This window comes from Pempheris klunzingeri, chromosome 3, assembly GCF_042242105.1.
Source record: "Pempheris klunzingeri isolate RE-2024b chromosome 3, fPemKlu1.hap1, whole genome shotgun sequence".
NCBI lineage: Eukaryota > Metazoa > Chordata > Actinopteri > Acropomatiformes > Pempheridae > Pempheris > Pempheris klunzingeri.
In genome coordinates this window covers 2,783,179-2,797,328 of record NC_092014.1, presented here as the reverse complement: position 1 = coordinate 2,797,328, position 14,150 = coordinate 2,783,179, and the positions used below count along the sequence as shown (strand labels likewise).

The 14,150-nt window shown below is 45.3% G+C and overlaps 1 protein-coding gene across 1 annotated transcript; it reads right to left on the bottom strand.

The window, feature by feature from the left end:
* Positions 1 to 2,757: 2,757 nt before the first annotated feature.
* zbtb45 (zinc finger and BTB domain containing 45) lies at positions 2,758 to 13,026 on the bottom strand. The gene is made up of 6 exons (XM_070856598.1): positions 12,920 to 13,026; positions 10,436 to 11,793; positions 9,938 to 10,072; positions 7,269 to 7,409; positions 4,842 to 5,115; positions 2,758 to 3,170 (listed from the first exon to the last, which is right to left on the bottom strand). The coding sequence occupies exons 2-6, from the start codon at positions 11,501 to 11,503 to the stop codon at positions 2,758 to 2,760; spliced, it is 2,031 nt and encodes a 676-aa protein (XP_070712699.1). The 5' UTR covers positions 11,504 to 11,793; positions 12,920 to 13,026.
* Positions 13,027 to 14,150: the final 1,124 nt, after the last annotated feature.

The window sequence follows — 14,150 nt, the reverse complement described above, 5'->3', positions numbered from 1 at the left end:
GACATTTAATGTCAATATTTATAGTGAAGTCCAGACAGAGAGGATTTAAATCTTTTGTCTCTGCTGGAGTCACTCTCTTAAATGAATATACGTCTCGATTAAAGTGATATTTTAGTCAAATTAAAAGCTCAAGTTCTAAAATGTCTCACTTGTCAGGGAGGTCCACTTATGAAATCATGTCAATCAGAAGGCTCTTACAAAGCTTAAGTAAACTACTGAATATCATATAATGCTTTGACTGTCAAACATTAAGGAAAATCAGCAAAAAGCAGGGACATATAAGGTCTTTTTAAGATCACCTTTTAGGTGTGAAAATAGGAAAAGAAACAATCTTAAGCCAAATACTTTAGGGGACAACAACATCTATGTCTAAGTAATAGGATGTGCAAACTTAACTGTGCATAGAGATCAAATTGTAATAAATATTAATGTGATAATTAACATTATCACCAGTTTGACTTTGTCAAAACTTGTCGGGGTGATTGTACGATTTCATGATTAATTTAGTTTTACTAAAAGTTTTTTGTTTGTTTTTTTTTTTTTAATATAGTGCTGCGAGAAAAGCTTTTTTTTTTTTTTTTAAGCAACAAACACTTCCCATTTATTATTAACCAGAGCCCCAAAAAGACAAACACAACCAAACACTCAATAAAAATCCCAATAAAAATCATTGATTTGTCATAGTTATTCCACCAAGGTTAACTTCCTCTGAATGGCTCTTTCACTTTAAAAGTATTTCTTTTCTTTTTTTTTTTTTAAATGTTCTGCCTTATTTCTGCATCAAAGAATCACATGAGCAACAAATAACAAACTGAGCGTTATAGCGATGTACAGGAATTTTACATAGAAGTACTTTAGTAAGTTTTTTAAAAAGTAAATGGATCTATTTTAGCTTTAGTTTTCACTGTTTCTTCGTTTGATGTAGCTTAAAAGATGTGAAGCATAATGCCTGTCTTTGGACCACCGAGGTAATTGTAGGTGTGTGTGTGTGTGTGTGAGCGTGTGTGAGTGTGTGTGTGTGTGTGTGTAAAACATGCTGAAATGTTTCCCAAACATTTCAAATGAGAAAATAGTGTCCCTCCGAGCCGCCGGGGGCTCGTCCTGGTTCGAGGTATATGATTCTGGGGCCGACCAGTGGCGCCTGTGGAAAATGTTACAAAGCTGTCTGATGGATGATGGTGAATATCATTCACACTGCTGTGCATCACGCCGCCTCCTCCTCCTCCTCCTCCTCCTCCTCCTCTTCTTCTTCCCTCCCTCCCTTCCTTCCTTCCTTCCCTGCTGTAGTCTCACTCTGCTCTGACTACTTTCCTTATTCGTCGAATCATTCATCAACAACCTTCTCCGTCACCCTGGTTTGCTCCTAAATGGCATCGGGGCTCCGTTCACGTTCAATTCAGCTAATTCAGGGAGCTCATCTTCCCTTTAATGTTCACAAATGGGAAAACTTTTCCTAAAGACGAGGCTCTCAATGTGTGGACTGTGTTTCCTCCTTGTTGACGGGAGCGAACTGCACTCTTCCTCCAGTCGATCTCCTATTTTCTACCTTTGTGAACCGGAATAAAGTGCAACACCAAGAAGGGAACTGAAGGGTCTGAGCTGCAGTGTTTTCTAGAGCTAATTCATAGGTTCTTTAGATTTCACAGGGTGGTTTGACCACAGTGACCATGTCAGCTATTCTTTAATACCTTCAATCCTTCACTTGTTACATAATGAGCCCATAATGCTTAAAGCTCCATCTTTTCAGCGTGGGTTTACAGTATGAAGGACGCTGTGATCGCAGCGAGGTTAGACGAGCTCCGACTTACAGATACTTCACTTTTTCCATCGCTAGCTGCTCGCTATCGACGGTAGCACTCGCTGGGCCAGTACAGGGGAGAGCTCTGCCCAGTGAGGCGTAAAACACCTCCCCAGTTTGAAGAGAAATTCAGTTCTGTGGTGCATTTTTACTACTGAGCCAACAAATTCCTTCAACAGGACAACTTAAAGACGTGACAGTGAAGAGAGCCGAATGAACTCCCAATTTGAATTAAATGAATTGAGGGTGAATAAAACCCTGTAACTCCCCTCCCCCCCACCGACTCCTCCTTCCCCTTATTTTCCCTAACTTGCATCTCCATATAACCCCAAAGCCCACCCCACCCCAGCCTCACCTCCACCTAGAAGCCCCACGCCTCCCCTCGCCCTCACCCACTCCCAAACCCGCTCTGTATTCCTAACCTCTTTGGTGACTCTCTGGTGTCTTTGAAACAGGGTTCCTACACATTCTCTATTTCAAAATATTCCAGACCTCTTTTCACCAAAAACAACACAAAAACCAAAGACCCTTTTGGCTGGAGCTTGGATGGCTGTTCCCCAGGGATGGGTGACACTCAGCGATGTCGCTCTATAGCTTATGATTAGTCGTCACAGCCACAAATGTCACAACACAGGAAATGACAGTAGAAGTACAACTATCGAAGATGGTTTCTGGGGAGGGAACAACAATTTTTACAGACTTTTCCAAGATTTTTGTGCAATTCCAAAACACCTTTAAAATTTACATAATTTTCAAACTCCAAAAGCCTTCCAGCCCTGAGTAGGAACCCTGATTGAAGGTGTCATTAGGCTAAAACTATGGGAACCTATAAGCGCCGTTCCCACCAGAATAAAAGATCAACAAGGCTGTTAGGACCAAATAAGTGTCGGTTCAAGGAATGGGCTCACTAACCTCCCTCTCTCCCCCCCTCATCTCCCCTTCTCTCTCTCTCTCTCTCTCTAGGTGGAGGAAGCTCCGTGGCTGGGCATGTTGGCCATGCCGCCGACCATGCCAGCCGTGCCAGCCATACCTGAGGGCCCTCCCAGAGCAGGAGGACTGTGCTTGGTAGGTGAGGTCATGTCGGGCCCGTGCCCCTGGCCTTGGCCCTGGGGGGTGTGGTGGGCGTGCTGCAGGGCGTGGCGCTCCAGCAAGGTGCGGTGGGTGAAGGCCCGGTGGCACACGTTGCACTGGAAGGTGCGCTCGGCACGGTGGGTGCGCATGTGCACGTTGAGCGAGCTCTTCTGGGTGAAGCGCTTGCCGCACATGGAGCACTGGAAGGCCCTGACGCCAGTGTGCACCACCATGTGTTTGAGGAGGTAGTCGCGCAGGGAGAAGGAGCGCCAGCAGATGGAGCACTGATGAGGTTTCTGACCTGGAGGGACAAAAACATACAGGTGGACACAGAGCGTAGGAAAAAACACAAGGACGCTGAATCACATCCTATTGTTGTTGTCAGTAATGATTCTAACTAGTTTATTTGTATTATATGTCCAATGGAACACAGCTCATTGCAATTAGCATTAATTTGACTAGTTCATATCTAATCTGGTCTGTTTTTAAATCCAATTCAATATTCACAAATATTTCATTCTCATACAAAATATATACAAATAGTCAAAATCTTCAATCCGATTTGTTTTAGCAGCAGACGACCTCCACCGAAACAGCTTTTAGGCCCCCACAGGACATAAGAAGGTTCAGAAAGAGATGAATACAGTTTTAAACAGGTATTAATGATTGTCTAGGAGGATGTATTCATATCAATAATGAATGTAAGTGGACGGTTGATGTATGAAGCCAAAGAGCGTCCTGAAATGTGGGTCTCTACTTATCCTGGTGGCAGTTCTGTACCCACAGACTTGATATTAGTAGTTATGCATCCAGCAGATGCAAAGCAACGCTGTTTATATCCTGTATATCTAATATTCACTCTGCCTTTAGCTCAGGTTTGGTCTGCACCAACTCCTGAGAATAATATCTGGCTTTTTTTAAGCTGCTAGATGTTCCACTTTCTTCCCTGCTGTTTGGTGCTGGGCTGGCGCTGTGCTGCTCCACACCAGTGGTTTGGTGAGAACAACTTCAGAGAGTTAATGTGCTGTAAAACCAAAACAGTGAGATAAAAGGGGCGGAGCGTGGGTTTGATGGTGCTAACAACCTTTTTCTAATTCCATAACATTCACACCGTTTTAGTTATAGTCTTATACACGGCCCGTCCAAAAAAAAAAAAAAAGTCGTATACTCTAATATTTCGTCGGACCGTCTTTAGCTGTGAGCATCGTTTCAATAAGCTTCTGCAATGTCACAACATTTATTTCCATCCAGAGTTGCATTAGTTTCCCGCCAAGATCTTGTATTGATGACGGGAGAGCGGCTTGTACGGTCGTCTCTAGGCCTGATGGGTGCATCACTTCATCCGCCTCCTCGTCTTACCCTGATGTGCCCGTCACTCTGGAACAGGGTAAATCTGGACTCATCAGACCACATGACCTCCCTTCATCGCTCCAGAGTCCAATCGTTATGCTCCCTAGCAAATTGAAGCCTTTTTTCCCCTATTAGCCTCACTGATCAGTGGTTTTCTCAGGGCTACACAGCTGTTTAGTTCCCTTCGCACTGTGCGTGTGGAAATGCTCTTACTTTCACTATTAAACACAGTCGTGACCACATTTCTACCTCTTAAATGATGGTTCACCACCATCCCTCCAGGTTTTAACAATGCATTGGACGGTTCTTAACCTGATTTTAGTAGTTTCAGCAATCTCCTCAGTTGTTTTCTTAGCTTGATGCAGGCCCATAATTTGACCCTTCTGAAACAGATTAACACCCTTTCCACGACTACAGGATTTGTCTTCTGACATGGTTGTTTAAGAAAAGAGAAGCTGCTCATATAACATCTAACATATTCATCACTGCAGTAATTATCCAATGGAATAATTGCTAAATCCAGGTGGCGACTTTTTTTTTGGACAGGCAGTGTATAAAAGACCTTCAAGTGAATTAAAAAAAGAGCGTCAGGTAAATAAATAACGACGGCGCGGCGTCTCACCGGAGTGGATGAACATGTGCTTGCTGTAGTTCTTCCTGGAACGTAAAGATTTGCCACAGTGCGTGCAGTCGAACGAGGTCTCAGATCCCTGGGAGGACGGGGAGGGGCCCGCAGAGCAGGAGGAGGTGGAGGGAGGCGGGGCCGGGGTCATCGCCGCAGGGGGCGGGGCCTGCTGACCGGGCTCCGTCCCCGCCATGCTGTCGATGCCGCCCATGGGCCCGCCCACATAGAACGGGGCTGGCTGCGACTGGCTCACTGGGTACTGGAAAAGAAGCTGAGGACGAAAAACGTTTCCGTTTTTAGAATAAATCATAAATTCTTTTACTTATTTATTTCTTTGTTTTTAGTTTTGCATTCATGTCTGAGTACACCGGGGTGGGAGAGGTAAAGGTCGGGACATCATACGCTGTCCTGATCTGCACTTTTGTTTATTGTTTTATTGGGAAAATTGAAAATCAATGAACACAGAAAATATAATCTGCAACTGTATTGTGTTTTTACTCCGTTACCATAGTAAATTATGATGGATAGATACATAAATTGGCTGTCATTGTTATTTGCCAATGTGTATGTCTATGTATTCTAATTATTTATTCACTGATCCGTCGTGTATTCACTTCTTTCTATTAGTGTTTGTCATGTTTCAAATCAGACTTTCTTAAGTCAAGTAATTTAGGTCATCGTCATTTAAATCAAACACATTTTAAAAAGCAGGATGTAGTTCTCATCAAATTATCTGACAAATTTAACTATAATTCAATTTGCCATTTAATATTTATTGCACACTTGATGCAACGGCAGTCGTTCCCTTTGTATTTACCTCTCTACACGGCCGTGCGTCTCCTCGACAAAACTTCAAATGCAAAGGCAAACCCTTCTTTGCATTTTCATTTTCAAAGTCAACGCACCTGTCAGTCAAACCGTGTAGGAGGTTTTGTCCATCACACCATAACTGACGCTTTCAACTGGCTTTCTGTGTCATCTTTGTTTCATTGTTCTCAGTTCAGTTTCTTTTTTTTTTTGTATTTTACTGCTGCATTATGCTAAATTCTGCTTTCTGTCAATCACCTCCGCACTGCAGACGAAATACGGTCGATTTAACTACCATTCCCCCGTTTTTTTTCCCATACTGTAAATGTCACGGAGCCAGAGGGCAATCCATAACATACCATCACATAACTTTTACATTGATTCATTCATTGTTAATCTATCTGCTTCCTTAACAGCATTACAGGTGTAGAAACAGACCCGCCTCCTCTCTGCAAACTGCTTCACAGCTTTTATAAATCCTGGTTGTCTATCATTGATAAATCTATCCTGTGCTGTTGGATAACACCTCAACGTGTTCTTGTATTTGTGATTAATAAATCACATGCATCAAAACCTTTTCTACTCTATTACCAACACGATTAGTTAGTATATTAATTAAACGTGTATGTCTAAAATCTGAAGTACCTGGTTTTAATAGAAGGGAGCTTATAGTACATACTGTAGATCTAGGAGGTTCTTTAATATGCATCTTTATTTGAATGAATAACGGAGCAAATTTGGGCCGAAGCGTTTAATATAACATCATTGTACACCTGGAGTTTTTCAGGTGCAAATGTTTGTGACATTTCAACCCTCAATATTTCTGATTTTATCAGGTCTTTTGAGTATTTATATATTTTCTTCATAGAAAATGTTGTCAATTAATCAATTCTTTCTGATGAATGCATTTGAAATCTCATCTTTCAGAATTATAAGCTCCTTTTCCACCGCAGGAACTTTTCTCATTTACCCGGGATTTTGTAAAACCTCGGCGCGTTTCCACCGAAATTACCCCGGGGACAAAACGTTCCCTCAACCCCAAACTTTCCCCCGAAAAGTTCCTAGTAGCGAAGAGTAACTTTTCAGATTACCCAGAATTCTTTGAGGCGCGGGGCTGATTGGTCGAACACACTTCCGTGTTTAAGCCAGCGTGGCTGCAAACTTGTTTATTTAATTTCTACAAGATTCACTTCGTTTGTGTTTTGATCATTTGGAAAATGGAGCAAAAGAAGAGAAGCTACGAGAGAAGTGGACGGACGACGAGGTCCAGACTCTTTTCAGCGGGACGACCGAGTCTGTGGAAGAATAGCCGACAAGCTGGAGGAGCTAAATGTAGGACACACGCCGAGACTAATTTGTGAAAAGTTGGAAGAAACTTAAGCAAGATTCTAAGAAGCTGAAGGAGCACAACAGTCGCAGTGGGTCCCACCGCCGTACTACAACGTCCCCCATACGTCATCAGCCTGATCTGAATAAACGTTCCTGAACCACACAGATCACCAGGAATTCTTTTACCAGGTAAATAAATTCCTGGTAATAAAAGTTCCTGGAAATGAATCTAGACTTATTGCAATTGTAGTGCACATTAGACGCAGCCACCTGGTGTGAGACGCTGACCTGGTTGTTGATGGACTGTGTGGTCGGAGGTGGAGTCAGAGGCTTGTTGACCCTTCCTCTGGGGTTGAAAGCCATGGCCTGAGACGGTTCACTCTGGGGCCAGAAACTCTCCGAAAACACCCCCTGCTCATCATAGAAGTCCTGAAACAACACACACACACAAACATGTGACAACACCAGTTTTGGTGGCATTCAAGTTAAAGCTTCAGTTCAAGCCTCTGGTTTATTAAATCTTTTTAGAAAACATCTTCGTTAGGCCTCAGTGACATAAATATACTGAGACTGAACTGACATGTCAGTCCTGCTTATCTCTGTGCTCTAACTCCTTTGGTCAAACATAATATATGAAGAAGAAAGAGAAGAAACAAATCCCTGAACACTACTACTACTACTACAGACCGCATATTTTACCCCATATTCCTTCACACGCCTGAGTGCCGCTGTCAGAAAGATCAACCGGCACAGTGCGGTCCAACAAAGTCAAGCTACATTAGCGTCAAATCGGCAGTTTGATGAAAGTCTGGGCAGATAACCTGAGGAGACAGGAGCCCGTGAAGGAGTCTAACTGTTTGCCTGGGAGTCAGAGAGGCCGATGGAGTAACCAGCCACACAGAGGAAGGAAAGATGGATTAAAAACAAATATATGTGTTTGACAATGCAACAGCAAAATGCATCATTATGTAATATCTCTTCTGGAAAATGATATGCAGGGTTTTGGTTACAGCTCTATTAAGTTCTATTAACTAATATTACAATTTGTTCTGCCTCCACTGTGATCAGGGGCCTGTTTCTCTTGATTAGCAATAATAATAATAATATAATTACCCCTTTAAACTGCCATGTGTGAGCATGCAAGAGCCCCGAATCATTATGTGCAACCTGCAAGCAGCAATCATTTGTGAAATATGACGCTGTGGGCATTTGCGATCTACGTAAATCGGTTTTGTGATGGGTAGTCAGGCGTGCGAACAAGCCGAGGGTCTGTGGGGGGCTGCTACGACAAGACAGGCGAGGGCAGATACAAAGAACCAAAGGCATCTCCAGGGGCAGCTGTGCTACAACTAGGCTAACATCGCTTATACTGAAAGAAGGCAATCGCTTGCAGCTAGCACCACTTCAAGCACTATAGCTAGACCACCTCCAGATGTGGTCTGGCTGATCCGGTCACATCGCAATTAATTCCCTCACACCTTTCGTTAAAATGTGTTTTTCCTCGTGCAGACGACAAATCTGATACACAAGATGTGGCAAAACCTCTACAAGCTGACAAATCCCTATTGTCTCAGGGTGTTTTTCATCACGTCGACACTTTGGCTATTAGGTCGTACATCCAAAATGATTCTTACAATACAACAATTTCAAAACAGTGGCTGGTTAGTTGTCACATTCATAATTGGTTTTTGAATCATACTGGTTACGTTTGCATATTCAGGTACTGAGGAGTCACATTACAGATACAGTGGTCCCTCGTTTATTGTGGGGTTACGTTCTAAAAATAACCCACAATAGGCGAAATCCTATAGGCAAAGTAGTCAGCTTTATTTTTTACAATTATTCTATATATCTTAAGGCTGTAAAACCCCTCACCATACAGTTTAGACACTTTTCTCAGACAGGCATTAACATTTTTTCACATTTATCTCTTGTTTGACTTGCAAACAGGCAGCACTTAAAAGTCACACTGCTAGCGATTGAACATTTCTGTAAATTTGGCAAGAAGAACGCATTCTGTACTGTACAGAGACACGGCACGGAGGAGATCGATTGACATCGGTCTACAGTCCCTTAGCCAATCAGGACGCAGAACACAATGCGCGTTCATACACTGTAAAAAAAAAAAAAAGCATGCAAAATTGCACTAAAAAAAATCCGCAAAACAGCAAAGCCGTGTTATAGCGAGGGACTACTGTATACACTAAAAGTTGTGCATAGAAAACTAGAGGATCAAATTATGGAGCATAGACATACAAATGTTTATAAAGGCACAGCACACATTTCTGCCACACACAGAGCTTCCAGCAGGGAACAGCAAACGAGAAGTTTGTATTCAAATAGTCTGTGTAAGAAACTGCTTCACACAGTGTCACATGAGTGAAAGACAAAAAAAAAAAAACTGCTAAAAGACAAAAGATTAGATTGTTTTAAGCAGTTTGGGTTAAACTGGTGACCACAGGCTTTGCTTTGCACCAAAAACATCTCCTTAACCTCCAACATTTGAGAGGATTTCTCCATCTCCAGATCTGACTCTCTCTGCAGCACTTCTTGAGAAAACTGACAAGGCAAAGCTGAATCCTTGGACTGTGTGGCAGATGTTCCCTGTGTAGTCTGCAGGGTACAGCAGGCTGCGGCATAAATCTGCTCCACCATGTTTTCCCCTCTGCTTACTAGTGACAGAAACGCTGAGAATAACACGGCAACACGATAACAACAATAAGGGGATTATAAAAGTTTCCCTCTGAAGCTAAATGTGACCTTTTTTCTCCAGAGAAATGAGGGCGTAACACTTCAAATCTGCAGAAATGTTTTCTGCTCTGAATCACTGCAAGCAGTGGTTGATAAATTATTGATAAAAGTGAGCCTTACATCGCTAGTACGGTTTTACGTTTTAATCTCAGCCGGTCGTTCTCATTGGCTCCCACTGCTGCAGCTCACCTCCGAGTCAAACTCACCTGTCCGAAGCCTGCCATGGACTCCTGGGAGCCCTCCTGCCCGCCGTCTCGCCTGCCGTCCTCCAAGGCATAGACGGTCCCATCTGTGTCCTGAACCCCTTCATCTTTCACCACCACTCCCTCTCCTCCCAGCACCTAGACAGAAAAAGGTCCATTTCAAATTGGAGTTGTAAAGCAATTCCATTTACAACAGTGGCAGGAGCTAACAGATGGTCTATGAGAACAACAGCGCATTCGCCGGGCTGCAGCCCCTGCAAGCAGGTACTAATAAGTTTAATGACCTACAGCAAATATGCAGAAATCCATAGAAGAGGCAATTACTGCTGAAGTTAGCACGAGAGCTTCTCTTCAATTGTGCAAAATGCAGAAACATCTCAGCGATATACGCCAATGCAGTGTGAGAAGAGGGAAAAGCAGAAAAAGAAAGGAAAGCAAACCGTTGCAGCTCTGCATGCCTGAAAGCTGTAACCATGGCAACCCTTCCCCTGATCCCTCTACCTGGAGTCTTAGCGGCTGCCTCTGCTTGCGGCTGTGGCTCGCCCCCCTGTCTCTGTCTCCGTCTCTTCCCCGCTCCCTCCCGTCCAAGTCCTCCTCCTCGCTGTATCTGTCCATCCCCACCAGGTCATCAGAGAGGTCGGTTGTGTTGCCGCGGAGGCTGTCCCTGCCGATGCTGTCCACACTGCCCACACCGGAGCTGCAGCCCGCCGAGAGGTTCCCTGTGCTACTAGTGCTGGCTCCGTTGGCCGTCTGCGCCAACAGGTCTCGGAGCTTGTACCTGACGTCCTGAGTACAGCTGGAGCTCTGCTTCATGAGGATGGAGCCGGCCCCAGAGCCCAGCCCGTCACCGCCGCACATGGAGCTGGGGCCCATGTCGCCCAGCGCCATCAGACTCACGGTGTTAGCTTGCTCCATCGGGCCCGGGCCGCTCTCACTGACACTAACGCTGGCACCCCCCAACCCCCCGCCCATGTTACTAGCCGCACATTCAGCCATGAAGTTGGAGAAGTTTGCGTAACCTCCACCCCCACTCGCGCCACTGACAGAGCAGCTTCCACTGTTGCCCCTCTCGGTCCCTTTCCCCCCGCGCTCTTCTTGTTTAGGGAGGACTCCTCCGAGCATCCCTCCCCCTGCCGCCGCCGCTGCAGCCGCTGCCGCCGCGGCCGCGCTCGCCGCCCCTGCCGCCGCCTTCCTCTGAGAGATGATCTGGGTGCACTCGTCGATGACCGTCTTGATCTGCAAGATGCTGGCAGCAGTGAGGATGCAGAGGGCCTGCGACTGGAGCACCACCAGCGAGCCGCTGTACATGAAATCCACCAGCTGCTTCACGGTTTCTGCGGGCACCAGCGGCGGCACGGAGATCTCAGAGTGACCCAGCAGCAGCTTGTCCTGGAAGAAGGGGCTGCCGGCCGCCAGGACGCAGGCGTGGGCGCGTAGTGAGGCATCATGTATCCGCACGGTCACATCGCAGAAGAGGCCTTCACGCCGCTGCGTGCGCAGGGCTTCCAGCACGGACTGGCTGGAGTTGTGAAGGTGGATGTAGTGAACGGTCTCTGTGCCGGGCGCCATGGCGGGAGGGGGCGAGTCGCTGGGGACTGGGTGGGAATGGGGGTGGGGGAGGGGGGGTAGGTGTCTGGGGTTTTGCGTCAGCTTGAGGGATAAGGAGGGCAGGGAGGGAAACGGGTACAGTGCATGGGCCACGGTGGGTCCGCGTCCTCTCAAGCAGTCATGAGTCTGATGGAGGCCTTCGAACTGCCGCTCTGCTGAGGTTCAAGTGTGCGACGCGCCGCCTTTGTTGTCCTGAGCGGGAGGAACCTCGAGAGCTTGTTTCCACCAGCTTCACTGCTTCTATTAAAATCCTGCAGAAACAAACCACAATAAGGGGCGTTTAGGCTCCGAGCAGCTGAGTTACACATTTACATTGATGCTGAAACAATTAGCCCATTAACATAAAAACATAATCACCAACAATTTGAACAGCTGATGCATCATTGAGGTCACTTATGAAGCAAAAAACACCAAACACTCCCAGACTGCTGCTCCTCATAGTGAGGATTTGCTATTTTTCTTTGTCTGCAGTGACTGCAAATCGAGCATCTACGGGTTTTCCACGCTTGTTCAGACCAGCTGGCATGTTGTGATGGACATTTTCAAACATTTTGCACGCTGCAGAGTTAAACCAAATCATCTGATAAACAATCAACATGTTCGATGATGGTTGTGACGGTTAGCTGCAGCCCAGGTTAACAATCCTCCAAGCTGATTGGTCATCCAGCTGCAGGTAGAGGTGACCACTAAGAGGGCTGCTGGTTAAATCGGCACACCGGACCTCATCTGGAGCACCTGTTTTGGTCAAATGACAACACGTGCCGAGCGCAAGTCCACCAGCTCCTCGGGTCAGTTTTTATTTGGCTTTTCTGCACAGCGGGTGGTCCGCGAACGCACCATCAAAGCCAATTTGACTGTTAGTTGTTGCAAACAGACGCACCGAGAGTGAGACAGTAACACACCTCGTTAGCTGCAGGTAACTGCCAGTAAACAGGTTAAGTTAGTGACCAGCCAGCGTTAGCAGCGAGCAACAAGCGGACAGGTTAACGGTGGCAAGCTAACGTTAGCTAGCGTTAGCTGTTGACATTAGCCGCTCGAACTGCCGCACGGAAATCTGCACGAAATGCAGACATTTGTTCATGCAAACTGGGCCCAGCCATCGACAAAACACCAACGCACACTGTTCAATGTCGAATGGGAACTGGCAACGTGCCTGGCATAACATAAAAGCAGCTATCGGAGCTCGCCCCCACGCTCCAGCACAATGCTAACCTAGCTAGGATGCTAGCTAGCTAGCGCAGATTGCCAAAGACACAAGTAGGAAAGTTAGCATGCCAGCTAACGTGGCTACCACCCTTTTTCCCCACACAGCGCGTATTAACCCTCACTTGGGTGCTCGTTGGTGTCGCTGCGTGTCGTTTAATCTCGGCTACATACCTGCGACGTGCGGTGACAGATCGGCGCTTTTATTTTTTTTTATTTTTCTTCAGGCAGATGGATGCAGCAGGAAGCCCTCAGTCTAACGCACCCAACCCGGTGAGAGCTGGAAACAAACACACACACACATACACACACACTCTCTCTCAAACAAACACACACTCTCAGACTCACACACACATGCATGCAGCCTGTATGTGTGTGTGTGTGTGTAAGAGAGAGAGAGGGTCTATGCCTCTCCCTGCCTGGTGCAGCTCACACCACCTCAGTGAGCAGGACACATACCTGCACACACCTGCACACACACACACACACACATGAAGGCGTCCCAATGCATGCAAACACACCTGTGCACACCCACACACACACTCTCCATAAACAGGCTGTAACAAAGGGATACACACATATAAGAGTATTAGTATATTTGATTATAACTTGCATGTTTAAATGTGTTGCATTCGATAAGTATGACAATGTTATTGAGGCAAGTATTGATAATAAACCTTTGACAAATGTGCAGATTGTGAATGTGTGTCTAGGAGCTATGGGAGCATGTGTACAGTGAGTTCTCCTCTTTGTGCTGCAGCCTGGTTTCCAGGTGGAGAAACTTCAGCAGAGCGAGATCCCAGATCAGCCTGCAGCCGTGAGGACAAAGACTCGGTGAGTGAGTGTAGTGCAGAGCTGCATGGACAGAAATGTCTCACACGGAGAGGAAATGCTAAATTAAAGTAGTTGATTAGAATTAACAGAAGTGAGGCTCGTGAAGAAAAGGTCTTGTGCATAAAATTGATTGGTAATATGCATCTTGATTAACACAAAAACCCATTTTTATCATCTAAAGACTAAATATGTGCTCATAAAATACACTTTCATTTACCTTTATTGTCGTATTTCAAGAGTCAGTGGCGGTTGTATATATATATTTTTTGTCCATGGCTCTGTTTTTTCACACTGGTCTATGCTTATGTGTTAAGATATTGTTCATGCCGTGTGTGTGTGTGTGTGTTTTTAAGATGAGTAATTGTCATTTCACGTCTTTTCTGTCCTAAGAGAATAACTTTGAAGAAGCCTTTTAGTTTGCTCTCCTCTTCCTGCGCAGTAACTGCTGTATTTTCTATTTAATGTATTTGCATCCTTATTATTGTGCAAAAAAAACATACATGATTACAGGCTGAAAATGTTGCTTTTGTGTGGAAATCTTATATATAAGATAATTCTAATACAATAATTT